At 42.4% G+C, this 23,016-nt stretch overlaps 2 protein-coding genes across 2 annotated transcripts in view; one reads left to right on the top strand and one right to left on the bottom strand.

Annotated features, from left to right (window-relative positions):
* LOC120431558 (C2 domain-containing protein 5) overlaps positions 1–22,755 on the top strand; it is a gene marked incomplete at its 5' end in the record, with an annotated part of 41,049 nt that extends 18,294 nt beyond the window's left edge. Inside the window, 7 exon segments of the mRNA XM_039596666.2 lie at positions 554–747; positions 15,628–15,958; positions 16,028–16,363; positions 21,411–21,468; positions 21,535–22,082; positions 22,540–22,687; positions 22,690–22,755. Of these exon segments, the coding sequence (XP_039452600.2) occupies positions 554–747; positions 15,628–15,958; positions 16,028–16,363; positions 21,411–21,468; positions 21,535–22,082; positions 22,540–22,687; positions 22,690–22,740 (1,666 nt within the window).
* Positions 14,211–15,621, bottom strand: LOC120431559 (uncharacterized). The gene is made up of 2 exons (XM_039596667.2): positions 15,189–15,621; positions 14,211–15,133 (listed from the first exon to the last, which is right to left on the bottom strand). The coding sequence occupies exons 1-2, from the start codon at positions 15,448–15,450 to the stop codon at positions 14,991–14,993; spliced, it is 405 nt and encodes a 134-aa protein (XP_039452601.1). The 5' UTR covers positions 15,451–15,621; the 3' UTR covers positions 14,211–14,990.
* Positions 22,756–23,016: the final 261 nt, after the last annotated feature.

Genomic DNA, 23,016 nt, shown 5'->3' with positions numbered 1-23,016 from the left:
ATGGTAAAATCCGTAAAACATCACTTTGAACGAATCTCACCCCCCAGACCCAATGACGGTACCGTAAACTGGGGTGACTTTGATAGCCCGGGGTGACATTGATAGAAATTTGATTTGGCCACTAATTTTGATACATCCAATGTAACAGTCACATTTTTGCATATATGTTCGATAATAATCTATCCCTTAATGCTCAACATACTCAAAATTCTTAAAAAATGTTTAGATATTAATTTGACGGGCATTTGAAAAACCTATCAAAGTCACCCCAGTTTACGGTACCGTAATCTGGGGTGAATCGGGACTACAGTCTGAATAGGGACAGCAGTTTTTAGAGCACCAAAAGCTTTTAAATTTGGAAATGGATGTACACATATTGTTGGCCAGAGACTGTTCTAACCGAAACCAACCAGAAAAATCAAAATATTGTGCTCTAACATGGTTAAAACTGCTGTCCCAATTCGCCCCATGTGTCCCGATTGACCCCAGTTTACGGTACTTAAAAATGCGAAATTCTTAATTAAAACCAACAATTGTTTATCTATTTTTTCAGAAACGAACCTACCGCCAGCACAATCCATGTATCAAATGGAGTTAAGTTAGGGCGAGAATCAGTCGAGAATGGCCCTCGTGCTTCACATAGTCCTGCCAAAGCAGGGCCTGCAGTGGCAATTATAAAAGATAACAATTTCGGAATTGGAATTCAAAGAAGGTCCTCGGATTCTGATCTCAGTATAACTCCGAAAGGTACGCATTAGGGTAGATACGTTTTTCAGAAAGTTCTCCGATCAAGTTTTAGTATGGTTTCCCTTGTAGGGCATGCCCAATAGGGGGATGGCGTCGCTATTTTTAGACCACGTTTTCCACTTTTTCTCATCAAAACCGACTACTTTGTCGACTTCATTTTGCTGGGCGAGATAGGACGCCGTCTATTTTTAGACGATGACTCAGCACTTTTCCACTCTTGCACTTAAAAAAACAGATGGCAGCACAATGTAACGCCACGCCCCTATGCCCATAGGGGCTCTCAAGCAATGTCCGTATATTAAAAGGTCTTGCTGAAACGGTCTTGGTTTAGTGTTTGTAACCGAAAAAGTGACAACATTCGAGATGCCTCTCGTGATGACGTCATACCGTTCGCACTTCTACAGGATGGTATACAAAAATGAGGATAAACATAATTTAATTTGTCGTTTTGTTGTCAACTTTTGAGTTCAAAGGATATGATAAATCGAAAGCATGTTTTGCATTTTATCTTTAACTGGGGAAAATTGGGACTCTTGGGACAGGTGATTTGTTGTTCATTTTCATTTTCTAACTTAGTTTCGGTAAGATTATCAGTCATCAGGGGTGACATTAGGTCTGGGTATAATTTGTATGACCCTGTCGCAACCCCCAGACCCTGATAATTTTAATTATTCTATCTAAATGGAGGACTCTTAACCGATATTCGAAACAACATTTGTTATTTTAATGTACAACTTTTAGCCAATCAAGGATACTTTCAGTTATCACGAAGCTCCGCTTGTTTCGTAGGCAGTATTTTTCGAAACTCGGTCAAACAGGTTGATTTGGATCTGAAGATCATCCTTTATTCGGCCCTTAATTGGTTTCAGAGTGTCGCACTTGTCACCACTCATTTCTTTTTTGACAAAGAACTTTGTCCTAAGGGCTCTATTCTGGTGAGGTGTCAATCCAGAAAAACGATAAATGTCGCGCGTTACGAAAATGTTGCATGCTTGGTGCTGCGGAAGGGGTCAGCAACGAATGAAGTGTGGCAACAATGGTGAAACATTCTCGCGTGACAGTTCCAAGAAAGCAGGTGGTGGTGGTAGTTAATTTATTTCAGGCAGCTTTAACATGTTTGTCATTCGCTGCCTTATAAGAAAGCAGGAGACGAGGCAAAATTTGTACCATGTTGCCACATTTCATGCGGACTATATAAGCTAACAGATAGCCTCTGAACAGTTAGTTTTGACCGAAAATCCGTCAGAGACGGATCGACGGTGGTAATTTTATTGCTCACACACACATACACACATTGAAAGACACAGGTTGTGCACCACCTTGGGAGGAATTCTGTTCTAAAGAACATTGTTGGAACGGTCACTCGGAAACCAGAATGATTCAAGGCAATGGGGTTGGGACCAAATGGGTGTCAAAATTCATGGTTTTTTTGATACTGGTGATGAAAATGGCCATTTTGACAGGATTGGCCACACCCGGAGTGGCCATGGCCCTGAGGGAAGGTTTTACCGGGGGGACATTTATCGAACCATACGACTTGGGGCAATATGGGTATCAAAATTCATGGTTTTTGATACTGGTGATGAAAATGGCCATTTTGACAGGATTGGCCACACCCGGAGTAGCCATGGCCCTGAGGGAAGGTTCTACCGGGGGGACATTTATCGAACCATACGACTTGGGGCAATATGGGTATCAAAATTCATGGTTTTTGATACTGGTGATGAAAATGGCCATTTTGACAGGATTAGCCACACCCGGAGTGGCCATGGCCCTGAGGGAAGGTTTTACCGGGGGGACATTTATCGAACCATACGACTTGGGGCAATACGGGTATCAAAATTCATGGTTTTTGATACTGGTGATGAAAATGGCCATTTTGACAGGATTGGCCACACCCAGAGTGGCCATGGCCCTGAGGGAAGGTTCTACCGGGGGGACATTTATCGAACCATTCGACTTGGGGCAATATGGGTATCAAAATTCATGGTTTTTGATACTGGTGATGAAAATGGCCATTTTGACAGGATTGGCCACACCCGGAGTAGCCATGGCCCTGAGGGAAGGTTCTACCTGGGGGGACATTTATCGAACCATACGACTTGGGGCAATATGGGTATCAAAATTCATGGTTTTTGATACTGGTGATGAAAATGGCCATTTTGAAAGGATTGGCCACACCTGGAGTGGCCATGGCCCTGAGGGAAGGTTTAACCAGGGGGACATTTATCGAACCATACGACTTGGGGCAATATGGGTATCAAAATTCATGGTTTTTTTGATACTGGTGATGAAAATGGCCATTTTGACAGGATTGGCCACACTCGGAGTGGCCATGGCCCTGAGGGAAGGTTTTACCGGGGGGACATTTATCGAACCATACGACTTGGGGCAATATGGGTATCAAAATTCATGGTTTTTGATACTGGTGATGAAAATGGCCATTTTGACAGGATTGGCCACACCCGGAGTAGCCATGGCCCTGAGGGAAGGTTCTACCGGGGGGACATTTATCGAACCATACGACTTGGGGCAATATGGGTATCAAAATTCATGGTTTTTGATACTGGTGATGAAAATGGCCATTTTGACAGGATTAGCCACACCCGGAGTGGCCATGGCCCTGAGGGAAGGTTTTACCGGGGGGACATTTATCGAACCATACGACTTGGGGCAATATGGGTATCAAAATTCATGGTTTTTGATACTGGTGATGAAAATGGCCATTTTGACAGGATTGGCCACACCCAGAGTGGCCATGGCCCTGAGGGAAGGTTCTACCGGGGGGGACATTTATCGAACCATACGACTTGGGGCAATATGGGTATCAAAATTCATGGTTTTTGATACTGGTGATGAAAATGGCCATTTTGACAGGATTGGCCACACCCGGAGTAGCCATGGCCCTGAGGGAAGGTTCTACCTGGGGGGACATTTATCGAACCATACGACTTGGGGCAATATGGGTATCAAAATTCATGGTTTTTGATACTGGTGATGAAAATGGCCATTTTGAAAGGATTGGCCACACCCGGAGTGGCCATGGCCCTGAGGGAAGGTTTAACCAGGGGGACATTTATCGAACCATACGACTTGGGGCAATATGGGTATCAAAATTCATGGTTTTTGATACTGGTGATGAAAATGGCCATTTTGACAGGATTGGCCACACCCGGAGTGGCAATGGCCCTTAGGGAAGGTTCTACCGGGGGTACATTTATCGAACCATACGACTTGGGGCAATATGGGTATCAAAATTCATGGTTTTTGATACTGGTGATGAAAATGGCCATTTTGACAGGATTGGCCACACCCAGAGTGGCCATGGCCTTGAGGGAAGGTTCTACCGGGGGACATTTATCGAACCATTTGACTTGGGGCAATACGGGTATCAAAATTCATGGTTTTTGATACTGGTGATGAAAATGGCCATTTTGACAGGATTGGCCACACCCGGAGTAGCCATGTCCCTGAGGGAAGGTTCTACCGGGGGGACATTTATCAAACCATACGACTTGGGGCAATATGGGTATCAAAATTCATGGTTTTTGATACTGGTGATGAAAATGGCCATTTTGACAGGATTAGCCACACCCGGAGTGGCCATGGCCCTGAGGGAAGGTTCTACCGGGGTACATTTATCGAACCATACGACTTGGGGCAATATGGGTATCAAAATTCATGGTTTTTGATACTGGTGATGAAAATGGCCATTTTGAAAGGATTGGCCACACCCGGAGTGGCCATGGCCCTGAGGGAAGGTTTTACCGGGGGGACATTTATCGAACCATACGACTTGGGGCAATATGGGTATCAAAATTCATGGTTTTTGATACTGGTGATGAAAATGGCCATTTTGACAGGATTGGCCACACCCGGAGTGGCCATGGCCCTGAGAGAAGGTTTTACCGGGGGTACATTTATCGAACCATACGACTTGGGGCAATATGGGTATCAAAATTCATGGTTTTTGATACTGGTGATGAAAATGGCCATTTTGAAAGGATTGGCCACACCCGGAGTGGCCATGGCCCTGAGGGAAGGTTTAACCAGGGGGACATTTATCGAACCATACGACTTGGGGCAATATGGGTATCAAAATTCATGGTTTTTGATACTGGTGATGAAAATGGCCATTTTGACAGGATTGGCCACACCCGGAGTGGCCATGGCCCTGAGGGAAGGTTCTACCGGGGGACATTTATCGAACCATTTGACTTGGGGCAATATGGGTATCAAAATTCATGGTTTTTGATACTGGTGATGAAAATGGCCATTTTGACAGGATTGGCCACACCCGGAGTAGCCATGGCCCTGAGGGAAGGTTCTACCGGGGGGACATTTATCGAACCATACGACTTGGGGCAATATGGGTATCAAAATTCATGGTTTTTGATACTGGTGATGAAAATGGCCATTTTGACAGGATTGGCCACACCCAGAGTGGCCATGGCCTTGAGGGAAGGTTCTACCGGGGGACATTTATCGAACCATTTGACTTGGGGCAATATGGGTATCAAAATTCATGGTTTTTGATACTGGTGATGAAAATGGCCATTTTGACAGGATTGGCCACACCCGGAGTAGCCATGGCCCTGAGGGAAGGTTCTACCGGGGGGACATTTATCGAACCATACGACTTGGGGCAATATGGGTATCAAAATTCATGGTTTTTGATACTGGTGATGAAAATGGCCATTTTGACAGGATTAGCCACACCCGGAGTGGCCATGGCCCTGAGGGAAGGTTCTACCGGGGTACATTTATCGAACCATACGACTTGGGGCAATATGGGTATCAAAATTCATGGTTTTTGATACTGGTGATTAAAATGGCCATGTTGACAGGATTGGCCACACCCGGAGTGGCCATGACCCTGAGGGAAGGTTCTACCGGGGGTACATTTATCGAACCATACGACTTGGGGCAATATGGGTGTCAAAATTCATGGTTTTGATACTGGTGATGAAAATGGCCATTTTGACAGGATTGACCACACTCGGAGTGGCCATGGCCCTGAGGGAAGGTTCTACCGGGGGACATTTATTGAACCATTTGACTTGGGGCAATATGGGTATCAAAATTCATGGTTTTTGATACTGGTGATGAAAATGGCCATTTTGACAGGATTGGCCACACTCGGAGTGGCCATGGCCCTGAGGGAAGGTTTTACCGGGGGGACATTTATCGAACCATACGACTTGGGGCAATATGGGTATCAAAATTCATGGTTTTTGATACTGGTGATGAAAATGGCCATTTTGACAGGATTGGCCACACCCGGAGTGGCCATGGCCCTGAGGGAAGGTTCTACCGGTGCCATTGATTGAATAAATTTAATTAGAATTAATTATTCAGGATTAAGTAAATAGGCAAAGAATTAAAAAATATAAATAAAAATAGCATGATTTTTTGAGTTTTGTACAAAGTTCTTTGTCATATTGGTCATGTAGAACATAACCACCTGCACCTTTTTTTATTCCGAGAACGTCTTCCCACTTTTAATTCCGTTTAAAGACTGAACACAAAATGCCAAAACTCACGATTGGCGTTCAAGAGCCAAACGACATGCGACACCTAGTGTTGAGTAGCAGAACAGAGCGAAGCATGTCGATTGAAATGTTTGCCCTTTGAGGTTATGTATGCGAATTTTGTTTTTGTTCGGGAGTAGCCCTTCGACACCCTCAGGACTACATCCCTGGTTTTTACCACTTCTTCGCTCGCTGAGGGTCAGCTCGTCCACGGTTGGGACAATACACGGACTCGAGCACGGATGACGATGACGATCGGGGGAGCGGACGTCTACTCCGATTCTCTCTGAGAGGATCGGAGTAGAGGTCGTCGCACGACCCGTTTTCTCAGGTCACTTGGGTTCAAGATGACCTACTTAAATCACTTAATTCTAGTCAATCTCTGCCAGCCAGAGCGTCAAGATAGACCAAGGGACACGCACCGTGAGCGCTTCCTGGAAAGATTATTGTAAATATAGACCTGTTACGGAATAAATGTTCTTTTTCCGGTGTTGGGACCTGCCGCCTGACCACCCCGCTATCGAAGACTTCTTGGTGGAAGGCGCGGTCCCCAACATTTTGGTCCTTCGAACCGGATGAGGGGACCACGGACCACGGAAGGACATCGGCGGATCGACACTGGGTCGATCTTGCACGGCTTGGCTACGCTGACGGACGCCATTGCTACCGCGATTACCTGGAGGTAACAATACAACCTCGCGGGACAATTGGACGTCGGCCATCACGAACTTTCCAATTCATCGGTTTCGCGCCACAACGGCCTGGCAACTCATCTGGAGGCTTGCGTGCATCTGGGGCCAACGGACTGGCCATCAATCGACGACCTCACGTCGTCACCTACCTCGGAGCGGACCGACGGACGGAACACCCGACTAGACTGGTGCGGATACTAGCTGTCCAGGTAAATATACACGACCGGGTATATGTCTAGTCGAGGCATCGGAAATGCATGCGCTAACACCACTTTTCCACGTTCTACACACCACGAACACCTCGGCCATCGGAGCGCCGATTAACCAACAAGGATCGTTTGTTTGCGTCATCACGACGTCACACGCCTCATCGGACTGGCTACGTCATCGGCTTTACGTCATCAACCGCTGCCCACGGTCTGGCTCAACGCGATCGGGAGGACGTACGGACTTCTACTACGAAGCGGACTACCAATACCAACACCGCACTGCAGCGATCGCGGCGATCGCTAGCGTACGGGAGTGATGCGGATCATCACTCAACCCAAGGGTAATCATCTGGGACCACCACTACCACCCAAAGGGACCACTACCAATACGTCGTGGCACGGCTACCACGGCAACCATGGCACTGCTTAACGGTTCGGCAGCTATCGGGATCTGGACCACTAGCGTGCACAGGGTGGGGCAACTGCCCCAACATCCACAGAAATTTGTTCTAAATTTGGTCAGGGGGTGTCCACAAATTACGTATTTTTTAAAACGTCCATATTATTGCCCCACCTTCCTCAAAGAACTGGGCACGCTAGTGATCTGGACATCGCAGCAAAGAGGAGACACACCTAACATGTCGGTCAGGTTAGTGAAGAACGGGTATATGTCGGCCGAGGCTAGACATTGGATACCACACATCTTAAATCATATACATCCTCTTTGACTGATCATCACCACACACACAACCTACCATCATCACACACAACCTACCATCACACGAGCTTGGTGAGCTGAACAGCTCATCAGCTGTTTGCATGACGTCACAGTCTGTGGCAGACTGGGATCTTCGGTTGCAACTTTTTATCAATCTACGGCATCGCTGTATGGAAGCAACGCTGAAGATCGGTACAGGTAAAGCTGCAGTATATGTCTGCCGGAGTTTCAGACCGTATGGTGAGAGTTTGCGTCACACCCAATGATGAACTGTTTATTGTTTTGTTTGCAGAATTGTATGAATGCAGCGACACTTGCGGGAGGAACTTCATTTTCGTCACCAGGGAAGTATGCTGAAGCTATGTAAGCTTCAGTTTTTCCCTGTGCTGTTGGAATTTCCAGTTTGATCGCAACAATGTCTTTAAGTATGAATTCTGTAATTGGTACATAGTTTAAGTCCCTTTTAATCAGAATTGCTGTTCTTGGTTTTTCGTTTAGTGGGTTGTAAATAATTAGCATTTAAAATTTATAATTTTGTTCCGGTTGTTCCGTTTCGCATGGACACAAACACGGCCAGGAACACAGCAAGGACACGGCCACGGGAATGGCCAGGAACAGGCACCTACATGACCAGGGACACGAAAACGGCCAGAAGCACGGGCACGAACACGGGCAGGAATCCGGACAAGGACACGGCCTAGAGCACGGCCACGGGAACGACCAGGAACAGGCACCTACGTGGTCAGGTGCACGTACACAAACACGGCCAAAAGCACGGACAAGCACACGGGCACTAATACGAAAAAAAATCGGGTAATGACGTTTCGCGCAATCGGAAGCAAATTCGAATTAAAAAAAATGCTAAGTCCCGATTTGACACCTGTCAAACCACTCAAATGGCACTCACAAAATGAATACTGAGTTCTTTGAGTTCATTTGCTACGTCACGGTTTTCTTGCCTATTGTGCGCTTATGGTTCTTGGATTAGTGCTACACTCACATTTTCTTTTAAGCATTTTTTAACTGAGCGCTCCAGATGCTCCCCGCGCATGATGGAGGTTTATCTGAATAAATTTAATACTTTTGCTCATTTTGTATTGCTTTCATTTATTTGGCATTTTTTTGTTTACTGAGGTTTTGTTATCATTGTTTCAGGTACTTCTTCCGGTCCTTAGAAGGCCCGGAAGATCGGGTAATATTCGATGGCGGAGAAAGGGATTGATCCAGTGTTGCTCCAGAGCCTGAGGGGATTTCTGGTCGATCCAGGCTTTTTTGGGGCCTAGACAGGTTTCTGGCCCTCAGCTCTCCATCGGCCTTGCGGTCCAGCATAGCTTGTGGGTATTTCTTATGTTTTGGTTGCCCAGTAGCTTTCTGGTCAGGATCGATGGGTGTTGGAGAGTCAGGTTGACTTCCACTGGAGCAAACACAAACGATCATCAATGACCGGGGGTCATTTGTTGAGGGTTTAGGTAGACTGAGCGGAGAGAACATTCTACCAGAACTTTCTCTCTAGCCGAAGATGAAAACATCGCGCTAGGTTCAGCGATCGTACGAAACAGAACTAAACTTAAGTTGTAAAAAGGTCCCCAAAGGGGAAAGGTCACGGGGTGACCGTCGCGCCCGCGGCGCGGCGCTTGTAAATAATTGTACAGTCCTACGAAATAAACGTTCAATTTAGAATTTGTGTAGTTTACGATAATTCGCGTGTTTTATTTTATGCGGTGACCACAAAACCGTCACTTGAAAGCCCGGGGAGTCATTCCCGCGGACTTATTGGACCTCCTCAACCAGTGTGTGTGTGCGCAGATGGATCTGCTCCCAATCTACCATCGGTCTATGTTGGGACCTACCAACGGAATCACGGACCACTCATCGAAGGCAACCAGGTCCCCAACATAATGGTCCTTCGAACCGGATGTTGGGGAACCACCGGAGGACACTGGTTGAAGGACTTGGACACGCGAAGCGGTTCGTACTACCTGGAGTTGGACTTTGCGTCATTTTGCGCGGATGGATAGCGCCATTTCAACTTGGCTAGGCTGAACAAAGGTCATTGTCCAGCAGAACCTTTCTTCAACAACTACAAATGGAGTGCACGGTGTGCACAGCGGCCTGAAACTTAACAACAAATCGCGAGCGAGCAGACTTCCAACTCACCATCAACACGTCTCGCTCGCTGGATCTGTGTACGGCCACTCACACAGTTTGTCTTGGCTGGAAGCTGACCACTCAAGCTGGTCTACGCTCGAGATGATGGAGTTTGGAACCTCTTCTGGCTTCTGGACATACTACCGATTAGGAGGACACACCTGTTTATAAACATCGGGCGTGACATAATCGGTCGTCATATCACCAACACGGACTCAACGCGACGACGTCATCAACGATCGGCGAACGGTCGCCACATGTCGTTGTCCGGGGTGAACACCATCACAAACCGTGACGTCAGGATGACGTCAACACTCAGCTGTTGCAGAGGAGCAATCAGCACAATTCGGATAAACTTTCCTATCAACCGGAGCTGCACTTGTGACACGGGTCACGAGATTTACCTACGTGGCAACACGATTGGACACTTCACTTCACCAACGCAGCTTCAGAGAACACAACACGTACCGTTTGGAGCGAAACCTTTTTATCCAGGTAAATATAATAGAACGGTATATGTCGCCGAGGCTTGGACTCTACTGTGGAGTATTACACAACATTTTTCTATTCCTTGCTGTGATACCACACCAACACCAATAACTCACATTCGGCGCTGAGTCATCGTGATCGTCAACCGACCACGCAGAACGTCGTTGGGACGATCGCTCACACTCGAGCTGGCGAAAACGGATGCTGCTTACACACAACGTGACGTCATAGTGTCGTCACTGCAAGCGAGGCGGCTATAGTACACGTTGGGTGCATCGTGGCGTCTCATTTCAACCACTAAAGTTCAGCAAACAATCGGGGCCAGCAGCGGACAGCTGGCACAAGGCAAGACGAGCGACGGTTCGTTGGGAGAACAAAAGGAACTCACACCAACTCACACTGCTGGACGACCAGCGATCGAGCGATCAGCTGTTAGGGCATCTCCACCGCAGGGACCTAATTGCGTTGCAAAGCTAATTTGGCACCCGCGTCAAGCCCACCGCGGTACTTGTGCGAGAGCTAATTTAGGTTCGAGTTCATCCGTGTTCATCCGAATCTAAACAAAACTCAGGTTAGCTCCGGGATCTACCGGGAGCAAATCGTCTGACGGATGGTTTTTTCAAGCAAAACAATGTAATTAGGCCAATGTGAGTTTGTAAACAAAGAGTTTATCCTGCTCACGTCAGTAAATGTTTACATTAGGAGTGATGATTGATTTTTCGATTTCAATTCTTCGAGTTTGGAGATATTTTCCCTCCTGTGCTGCAAGTTTACGCATGAAAAATGACTTTTGGCCACCTTTTGGCAATCTGGGGTGATGCAGTTTAGTTTTTGAGGTCAGATTGGGGCTGTGTTTGATTAATTTTGGTCAACGCATTGTCGATCAACTGCTGGACATGCAAGAGACAAGTCATTTGTATTGAATAAAAAGCAAAATTCAAGCAAAACATTTTAAATAAGCCAATACGGATTCGAAAACATGCAATCCTGATCTTAAATTCTTAAATTCTTAAATTCTTAAATTCTTAAATTCTTAAATTCTTAAATTCTTAAATTCTTAAATTCTTAAATTCTTAAATTCTTAAATTCTTAAATTCTTAAATTCTTAGATTCTAAATTCTTAAATTCTTAAATTCTTAAATTCTTAAATTCTTAAATTCTTAAATTCTTAAATTCTTAAATTCTTAAATTCTTAAATTCTTAAATTCTTAAATTCTTAAATTCTTAAATTCTTAAATTCTTAAATTCTTAAATTCTTAAATTCTTAAATTCTTAAATTCTTAAATTCTTAAATTCTTAAATTCTTAAATTCTTAATTCTTAAATTCTTAAATTCTTAAATTCTTAAATTCTTAAATTCTTAAATTCTTAAATTCTTAAATTCTTAAATTCTTAAATTCTTAAATTCTTAAATTCTTAAATTCTTAAATTCTTAAATTCTTAAATTCTTAAATTCTTAAATCTAATTCTTAAATTCTTAAATTCTTAAATTCTTAAATTCTTAAATTCTTAAATTCTTAAATTCTTAAATTCTTAAATTCTTAAATTCTTAAATTCTTAAATTCTTAAATTCTTAAATTCTTAAATTCTTAAATTCTTAAATTCTTAAATTCTTAAATTCTTAAATTCTTAAATTCTTAAATTCTTAAATTCTTAAATTCTTAAATTCTTAATTCTTAAATTCTTAAATTCTTAAATTCTTAAATTCTTAAATTCTTAAATTCTTAAATTCTTAAATTCTTAAATTCTTAAATTCTTAAATTCTTAAATTCTTAAATTCTTAAATTCTTAAATTCTTAAATTCTTAAATTCTTAAATTCTTAAATTCTTAAATTCTTAAATTCTTAAATTCTTAAATTCTTAAATTCTTAAATTCTTAATTCTTAAATTCTTAAATTCTTAAATTCTTAAATTCTTAAATTCTTAAATTCTTAAATTCTTAAATTCTTAAATTCTTAATTCTTAAATTCTTAAATTCTTAAATTCTTAAATTCTTAAATTCTTAAATTCTTAAATTCTTAAATTCTTAAATTCTTAAATTCTTAAATTCTTAAATTCTTAAATTCTTAAATTCTTAAATTCTTAAATTCTTAAATTCTTAAATTCTTAAATTCTTAAATTCTTAAATTCTTAAATTCTTGAATTCCTAAATTCCTATTTTTGAATTCAATTGAAATCAATTGGACAGCGCACTGGACTCACAATCCAGAGGTTGCTGGTTGGTACTAGCAATAGTGGCCGACATGTGGGCTAACAGCTATAAAGACAACTTTTTTTTTTACTTAATTTCGACCAAAAAACTATCTGTCCTTTTAATTTCAAAATTCTTAATTTTGAGATTTGGCGAGGATTTTCAATATTATTATATCGAATACATTATTGTTAAAACGTTTGTGATTTTCAGTCGTATTCAATAAGGAAAGTTCCAATTCTTTGATTTTTTCATCAAAACATATTGCAAACAAGCACCGCGCGAAGAAACGTCAAACCTCGCGTCAAACCCACTTTCCGTTTCTGTTAATTTTCAGCTGCGTACCGCTTAAGAAAAATATTTTCGTTTCAATGACCTTTTCTTGTGCGATTTTTTAATGGAGTTTTGCGTTCCTTCCGATCTGCGTATCAGCCTTTACAGTACAACTATTCAAACAATTTATAAATGAAAAGAAAATAAATAAATAATAAATCAACCAACACATATTCGCAATTTTTCCTTACTCCCCACTGACGCGAGCAAGATATACCCATTGTTTACAAACTCACATTGGCCCAATTACGTTGTTTCGCTTCATGTATATATTTGAATTTTAATACATAATTTAAAAATGTTAAATTCAGTTAAGTTAGTTTTAAATTTTGAACATTTATGTTCAAATTACATTAAATATAGGTGGTTGATTATTATTTATTTCAAAAATACTAAAAAATTATCTATTCCATAACTTTATAATTTAATTAAGTCGTTTTGAACCAAATTACTGATTTCTTCAATATTCTTTCAAATTTGATAATCAAAATAAATGCATCTTCAACCAAAACAAATACAAATCATTGTAAAAATCGCTGAAAAAATTAGCCACCCGCTGCTCCGGGACTTCTCGAGCATCTATCTTGGCTACTCACCGGATCCCCGATGAACTTTTTCTTCGCTGAATGAACTCGAAGGCTAATTTAGCTTTAGCTTTGCTACCCGCGGTGCGAAAGTTGGGGTGCAAACATGTCGGGAGCAAATCGGATGAACTCTTTCAAAATTTTGAAAATGATATTTTATTGATGTAAACAAACAATTTGGACATATAATGCTATTGGAAGCATGTTCTATCATGATAGAATGTATTTTTATTGATTTCAATCAACAAAACGGCTAGAATTTGAAAATGAATAAATTAGATCCCCGCGGTGGGCTTGATTCGGTAGCCAAATTAGCTCCCAGCGGTGCGAAAACGTGTATTAGCTACGGAGCAAAGCTAAAACTGGGGATCCAACCGATAGGTTTGCCACGCAATTAGATCTCTGCGGTGGAGATGCCCTTACGGTCGTAGATGTGAGTCGTCATCGTCAGGGTTGCTGATACCGGCGCGTGCTCAACTTTGATCTCCACGGAGCGAGGTCTGATTGGGCATGCAACAAAGGCGATCGGTTGGACGATGTCACCGATCAGGAATCATCCGGGAACGACCACACACCATGAAGAGGCTGCACAACTTTAGGTTTCTTGAGGTAAACACACTCAAAAGTATATGTCCGCCGAAGCCGGACATCGGTCGCTACACCCTCAAAACCTTAATCCTCTTCCATGTCACTGCACGGTCAACCAATACATTGCTGGCACGCATACAACACTTCGGAGTTGACCACTGCCAACTGGTGGTAGTGGTGCTACCGGTCATCTACCGCACCGTTCGGAACAAATCATCATCTTACGTGACGTCATCGGGACGTCGGTTAACGGCATTGATTGACGACGATGGTTATCGTCGCGATGGGAAACTTGACGAGCAGGTGCAAGTCAGTGTGTGGGTCGTCGGATGTCACTTCGTCGGATATACACGATCCGCACCATTCCTGGATTTGGGTGCAGTCGTGGACAGACTGCAAAGGAACGGAGTACGGGTTATGGTCTCAACCCAATTGTGCAGTCGGGGAAGCACTGCAAACTTCTGGAATCAATCATTCATAAATACACACCTCAGCGCGGCGTCAACGGGACGTTGCCAGGTGAGGCCTAACCTGAGTCGGCAATTGGAACACAGCCGATCTCACATCGTGTTCACGCTTTGGGGGTGTCGAGGATGCACACCTTGGGGAATCCAAGGAGGATCACGATCTGCGAAGCGCCCAGTGCGCTTTGGCGCAATTCTGTGGGATTCGTTCCGAGCTTGCCTCCTTGTGGCAGTTAGCGGGAGGTGATTTAGAGGAAATTGGCGTTTGAGATCGACTCTTTGAAGCTCAGACCCACATTACCTTTTGTTTCTTGCTGTCGATCTTTGCGTGCGAGCAAAATGTCCGAATCTTCTAACCGACGCGTTTGTCCTGGCCAAGGTGAGCCGTTCCTGCGCTCGATTTGTTCGCCGGGGTGGCCAACGAGTCGTGCCGGCACGTGCTGCGGAGATTTCTGGGGTTAGTTGGGCGAAACGGTTAATTTTGTGCGCACTTACTCGTTCTTTTCTGGGCGACGCTGTACTTTGGACGACCTTCTCGCCCAAAACGACGGCCCGCATGAGCGAATCGTTTAATCACCGCACCAAACTTGCCCGCACACGCGTTGTCGAACGTCACAAACGCGCAGGTCGTAGACGTGCACGACCGAACCCGTCGAAAGCTGTCGCGGACTGACTTTTGTGTGTCCGAGCGGAAGTGGCAGCGCACGTTTGTGTTGGTGCGCGATGGCAAGAAAATGCAAGCGAGCGTTAGAGGCATCTGCTTGCGAACGGGGGGTGTTTTTCTTCTGATTTAGGTTTCTAACAATTTTTGTTCAGTTTACACTAGGGCGGTACAACTTTTCTTATCTAACAGACTAAATGTAATACATGTTTTTGTATTTCTCTCGTTGAGTAAAAGTACGTTTTTTACCCTTTGATCCATTTGTATTTTTAGGAAGCTCTCTTACGTCCAATGATCGTGGCTTTGGTGGATGCACACGTGTTCAAGTATCGAACATGCTAATGAAACCGCTGAATCATGACGCTTCGGATCTTCTGGAATATCCATTCCTTACGGTCACCGCCGGGTTATCGCCGGGATTTGTGCATCATCTTGGTGCGACCGTTTCGGCTCGTTCAGTTAAAGTTTTGGCACGTGTGCCAAATCCCGACGATCCAGAGACACGAGACTCGTGGTGGAACGAATTGCGTATGGAAATTCGTTCTCATGCTAGAGCAATTGGTTGTAATATGGTATTAGGTTATTCCGAAACAACAACGATTTCGTAAGCATACCAATCATTTCAAATACAATATTTTAAATATTTTATTCTATATTCTTTGTTTTATTTCAGAGAAGATGTTTGCGTATTATCAGCCATCGGAACGGCAGCCGTTATAAATCTTCAGCAAACAGACACAATTCCATCTTCTTCAGACGGACAAGATTTTGACAAAGAACCATTGTCAGATCTAAACACCTCAGCAAAATGTACTGAAAGCTCAGATATTCGAAAAAGTTTGGAATCAGATGTGGATATTGAAACACGAGCTCCCCATAGTGATGCTTCCGAAAACTCGACTCGAACTGTCCCACCACAAGGAATGACAAATTGTTCAATGTGCCATATTCCATACACTCAGTCGTCTATTCCGTTTAGAGTAAATATGATGAAATGTGCAATTTGTAGGTAAATGTCCAAACAATAATTATGTTTAACTCAGGTAGCGTTAACATAATTAGATCATACCATAGCTATCAATCGCACCGAGATCCTCACAAAAAAATCAAAAGTTGTGTTTCGATTGCTTATACTGCCGTTCTACGCATAATTGGGTCCTAAAATGAAGCTTAGATTGCTGATATTATTGTTTCCAGCGATAAAGCTTATTTTTCTGCGTACAATGACTCTTTGTACGACCACAAAGAGTTTAAAATGGATTTTTAAATCAATTTTGAAAAATTAACCTCGCGGTCCTTCTTGACAGAAAAGCTCCTACTTGACAGCTCTTTCCAAGGGGACCATAGTTGATCCATCGAAAAAATGTTGTCTCGTCAATTTTTTTTGCATTAAAATAAAAAATAGTGATCAGAAATGGTTTTAAAGCGTGTTTTTAATCGTTGCACAGTGTTCGGAAAGGCAAAATTAAGTGGAATAAATTGATAACTTCTTTATTTGACGTCCTAGCCATATAATGTCTTCGGAAGAGTTGTTGTACCTGATAAGGGCTATCTTTTTAAGTTATTGACATACAGGGTGACGACCTTCCAGGGTGACAACCAAAAACTAACTTTGTTGGATGACGTTGTAGGGCTTTGGTGTCTTCGGCAAAGTTGTAGAGGAGAAAATTTCATGGAAGTTTGTCGAAGGCACCAAATTTGTAGCTCTTAATCTACTCGAGATATACGCCATTTTTGCAAAAATGGTCCAAAAAAGCGCTTTTTGGTGATAACTCAAAATGTTAGCATTTTAGCGGCCTACTACGTTCTGAAGAGTTGTTTATGACATAAAATTACACATCTTTGCCGAAGACAGCAAAATGTGTTGAGCCTTTATTGAGGAGTTAAAACCATTTTTAAGTGATTTTGAGCCTATTTTCAAGTTGCTATGTTTTCAAAATGGCGCATTTTGGCGCAAAACCGAACAATGCACCTGAAAGTACACACTTTCAACTACATTTACTGAAAATATCTCCGTGTCTATCGATGTCTATTTTTAGATATCTCAATTTAAAATTTGACGGTTTTAATCAATTTATTATTCAGGAAAAACGATCAAAGCATACTCAGAGGAACTATCTTCAGACAATAGTATTCGCTAGAAGAGATGTTCTTTCAACCTTGATGACAGGTGCAACGTTCTGAGTTCAAACAATACGTTGGACGCAGTATTATGTTCTTAGCTTTATTTTTTTCTGCTTTCGTCGCAGGATTTAAGCTTAAAAACAAGATCGTCCGTCAGACCCGGACGTACAGTCATCCCAAATATTCGGAACACCCACAAATTCGGAACACTTTTGTGATAATTTGTCAATAGCATGCCAAATGCAGCTTTCTCTCGACCCTACTATTTTTAGGACCTTTATTTGGACATTCTCTTGCTATTTCACTAGTAAAAGTAGCACTTTTTAAACAAAAAACTGCCTGTCAAGAATATTTTATTCCGAGCAGCAAAAAACTGCCTCTAAATTGCCTGTTTCATAATTGTGGTTTGTTATTGTGCCTCCCACAATTGTAGAACACCTGAATTTAACTGATATTTTCACAAAAAAATTATCAGACCATTCATAAAACATAACTATGCTTGAGTTTCGTTGGTTTCAGTGCCTGAAGTCATTATTTTGTAAAAAATATGTACTCATGGAGGGGACCAAAGTTTGTTTACATCCGTAAGAAAAAAGTGTTCCGAATTTGTGGATTTCAAGGGTCAAAGTGTTTCTTCAAAAACTTGATATAAAAGTTAAAATTTGCAGTTGTTCGGTACAGCATTCGAAAGATCGCAAGAGAAGCTTTCAAATGAAGGTAAAAGCGAATCATTAAGTTCAATAATCGATTTGCTATGATTTTTTGTTCCGAATATGAGGGATGACTGTAGATGCAAAATTTTGCACCTGTCATCATCACAGATTGTCAAGGCAAACAGATTGGCCAATGTTTGACAGATCCAAACGCGCTGAACACCAACCGCCCTTTACGCCCAGCAAAACTGGCAGTGTTGCAAGCGCAAAACATATGTTGCCAGTGCCGATTTATTTTGCATCGACCAATCTGTTTGCCTTGATAATCTGTAGTCATCATAGCCTGCCTGTCATGAAACATTGAACATAGCAACTCCTGTAGATTGTTCGACTATCAGATCTTGGAAAAATTGAACTGGTTTAAAGTTTTGCGTCTGCGTCGAACGGACTATCTTGCTCTTAAGTTTAAGCCAGCGACCTCTGCGTTGTACGTCAATTGTGCAGTTCAATTCTTTTTGTAAACTAATGTCAAAAACATTACAATTTAGCACCGGGATATTCTGCGTTTCGGATTTTTGCCGGCCTGTGAACCAAACGAGCAAATTATTAATTCAATTCAATTCAATTAGTGTTTATTAGTAAATAATCAATTTACAATTTTGTGTTTCTTGTAACCTAATAGAGTTTTGGAGTTCCTTTCAACTATGGTTTACACTATAATTCATTTAGATGTAATTGGATATTCTAACAATGGATTTGACAAGAGAAGGAAAAATTAAAAAAAAACCTTCGAGATTTGCTAAGGAAAAGGATAGAAATAGAAAAAGCTTAAAACTAAATCACAGTTTGTGTTGTCTGTTGACGTCGAAAAACTTCGCTGCACAAGACAGCTTATCCGTTGTAGATGTACTTCATCATCAGCTCACTGAGAGCTTGGAATTGTTCTGCCTTGTTTCGGCAGGCACGAAAGCGCGTGAGCATCTCACCAGCAAGGGCGAAAAACTCAGGAAGCGTGAAGAGATCATCACCGGTAACATCAGCTTGTCCCGGGGGAGTACCGACGCCAGAAGCGGCTACTCTAGCGTACGAACCTCCCCAACCGGGAGGGAACGCTGGTTTGGTTGATGGTACCACTCCGCCGCCAGCTGTTGCAGCGTTCGAGCTCGAAGTCTTCGGAGGTTGGCGGGACGCTGGCGCTTTCTTCTTCTTGTCCTGCTCCTCGAGGTACTTTTTCCGCGCGGCACAGCCACGGAAATTCGCCGTGTGGTTTCCACCACAGTTCGCGCACTTGACGCGCGCTTTGTGCTGCTGGGCGTTTCCCCCCAGCTAGTCTTTCCGCGGAAGATTGCACCTTTCGGTGAAGTGGGTCTCACCGCACTTTACGCACCGGGGCGAAAGGTTACAGTTTCTTGAACCGTGTCCGAATTTTTGACAGCGGTGGCATTGCGCTGCGTCGGTCGGATTCTTCGTGTAGAATCGCCACGTCACGAAGAAGCCGTCCAGTGCTTTGATCCGCCGTAGGTCCTGTATTTTGACGGACCCACGATCGAAGTACAGGAGGTACAATGTGTACGTACCTGTGACCGTTGTCGATTTCGAGAGCACCTTAACCTCTCGAGGCTTAATCTTGATGCCCGACAGGTGTTCTTCCAGGTCGGAGATCGGGCGGTCCGGATATCCCTGAAGGACGATCTTCACTGGGACCTTCTCTGCAGGATCAAATGTGAAGAATTTTAAGTTTCGCAACTTCAACTTCTTCACCACCAGGTCGAAATTCTGTTTATTGTGCGTAATAACTTGCACTGAAGTTTTACTAATTTTCAGACAATATTGGAGTCCCTCAAGCAACTCGTCAATATCGTCTGCCAACGTTTCCAAAACAAAAATTGGAGGTGGTCGTCGTTCCTTCGGAGAGTTACACTTTTTCTGCTTTCCTTGCTTGCGCGCAAGTTCATCATCGTCATCGTCGTCGCTAGCACTGCTGCTGTCACTGACGGTGTTGTTTTCTTCTCCACTCAGCATCTCAAATTCGTTGCTGGTGGGAACGTTGGAAGTGGTTGTTGTCGTAGTGCTGGTGGACTGCTGCTGCTGCTGCTGCTGCTGCTGGCCGGAAGTGCTTCCGGATGTCCGGGTCGATTGTCTCGTCCGCACTGGGGACTCACGTGGACGGTATGACACGTGTAAAAACGATGGATCGGTGACGTCACTGGGCACGCTCCCGTGCGCGATGGCGGTCGATGCGGCGTTGGTGTGTTTACCTTTCTGCACTCTGCCGATAGATGAGCTTCGCGGGTTTTTCGAGGCCGCACTCGAACTGCCACGGCCACGGCCGGCCCTTGGCATGCTGGAGCAGCAAACTCGCGGGTAATCACGGTAAATTACGGCGAAAAAATCGAAAACTTTGAAGAGCTCCGAACACTTGACTGTTGCTGGCTGGTGTTGCCAGTCCCGATCGAGCAAATTATTAAACATAAAAAAATCAAAAAAAAACCTCCCTCAACTAACCTTAATCCTACGACCTAGCTGGCCTCCAGGTAGCAGAATCCCCTCCAAAACCCGATCAGGTTCACTTCTACCCAGAAAATAAATCCTTGGACGAATACTCTTGTCTACCACTTCCGTCAAAAACAAAAAAGAAATTACAAGTTTTTCGCTTCGCAACCCAGAGATGCTGCGATTTGTTTGGCGGGTTTTAAAAATCATGCAAGCCAAACGGCGGGATTTAGATGTCATTGTTTATGTTTTTGACATTAATTTACTTGAAGAATATGGTACTAAAGCCCTATGTAAATTTTTATGTACAGCGGTAAAAAACCTAAAAAACACGAAAAAAACCATTTCTGATCACTTTTTTTTTTCATTTTAATACAGACAAAAATAATGACAAGACAACATTTTTTCGATGGATCAACTATGGTCCCCTTGGAACAAGCCGTCAAGTAGGAGCTTTTCTGTCAAGGAGGACCGCGAGGTTAATTTTTCAAAATTGATTTAAAAATCCATTTTAAACTCTTTGTAGTCGTACAAAGGGTCATTGTACCCAGAAAAATAAGCTTTATCGCTGTAAACAATAATATCAGCAATCTAAGCTTCATCACAGAGTATTCTGTGGCTTCATTTTAGGACCCAATTGATAATCATAAATTGACTTGTCATCTCATTATGTCACATCATTATGTTCAGGATGCTTGAAAATATTGTTTTGCTTCCTTATCCTTATCAAATTATACTTATTAAAATCAACAAGTATTTAATTACTTTTCCTTTTTTTATCAACAGAAATGGCAATGTTCCTGATGTACTACTATGTACGATTGAAATACCTGATGGTCTCCAGGTTGGTATTTGAAATAAACTAAAAGTTTTCCTCATGCAATTGAATAAATTAAAACATTACTTCAAGGTAAACGGGCGTGGCATTCTAATTCAAGCACATGCTTGTAGATCGAAACGTGATTTAAAAGGAGAATCAAATGCCAAGGAAATGTCCGATGCTTTACCATTCTTAGAAATAGAATTGCATAAGTTGCTTATCAATAAACTCAAAATGAAAGGAATGAATGCAATTTTCGGATTGAAGACATCAGTAGCCGTAGGAGAACGTTTGATGGCGTTAGTTGCTACTGGAACGGCGTGTTACCTATCAGCACTACCACCAGCTTCATTTCCCAAAATCATTGCTGGGAATTCGTGGGCAGATTCTGATAAACTATCAGAAATCCAAAAGTCTATCAAGGAAACAGTGGAAAGAAATCGTGAATTCTGTCAGCTGAAACACGCAAATGATCTTTTAAACAGTAAAACAATGGCTCAACAAGATTCAGATGACTCCGAAGACGAAATGATCGATTTAGACCTCACGCATGGAAACAAAGAAACGTGTGTTTTAGAAATAGATGATATTCATGACCTCGAAATTGTGTCTCTTTTGACGGAAGCGTGTCCTCCAGAGTACGTACAACCCTTGATTATGTACCGTAAACTGGGGTCAATCGGGACACATGGGGCGAATTGGGACAGCAGCTTTAACAATGTTGGAGCACAATATTTTGATTTTTACTGGTTGGTTTCGGTTAGAACAGACTCAGGCCAACAAAATGTGTACATCAATTTCCAAATTTAAAAGATGTAAGTGCTCTAAAAACTGCTGTCCCTATTCAGACTGTAGTCCCGATTCACCCCAGATTACGGTATCGTACCTTGCCACCAAGCTATTATTTAATTATAACTTATAATTGCTTTATAACAATTAGATCATCCGTCAGTAAATCTAAATCACAGATGTAATTTTTTTTTAAATCAAATTTAATTCAAACAAAATTAATTGATTTTTGTGTTGACAATGCAATCGTGCAGCAATTCATATGTTTATTTATAAACATTAATTTTTACCTGCGTTTTTTTTCAGGGGATTTGATGTGGTAAATACTGAATCTGTACCTGGACTTCAAGATTTGGAAGTTGTTCGCAATTTGCAAATGTTTACTCAAGTTTGGCGTGCGAAAATGCCAATGAATCAACCAAACATCAACTTTTCGAAACATTTCCAAAGATTGCTTCAGGCAATTTTTTTCAAGCTGAGAGCAATGATACCCTGTGCTATCTGTGATTTAAGATTTAAACTTGATTTACCAGAAAACGACGAAATTCAGCTGCTGGTAACTAAAAGTAGAAACAATCAAACCAAAACAAATTTTCTAATACTATTTAAACTATTGACAGGTTACTGGAATGGCTTTGGGTTTAGGAGAATCGTCAAAGTTAGCTGCATTCAAGAAGAAACATTCAATGAGAGATCAGACGAAACGTAATGACGACGAGTTGATGTTTAGTCTAGAAGACGACAATACTTCCATAAATAATCACCTGCCGGTGGGTGGCGCAG

This window comes from Culex pipiens, chromosome 1 (genome assembly GCF_016801865.2).
Source record: "Culex pipiens pallens isolate TS chromosome 1, TS_CPP_V2, whole genome shotgun sequence".
In the NCBI taxonomy this organism is placed as follows: domain Eukaryota; kingdom Metazoa; phylum Arthropoda; class Insecta; order Diptera; family Culicidae; genus Culex; species Culex pipiens.
This window is presented reverse-complemented; position numbering and strand designations above follow the sequence as displayed.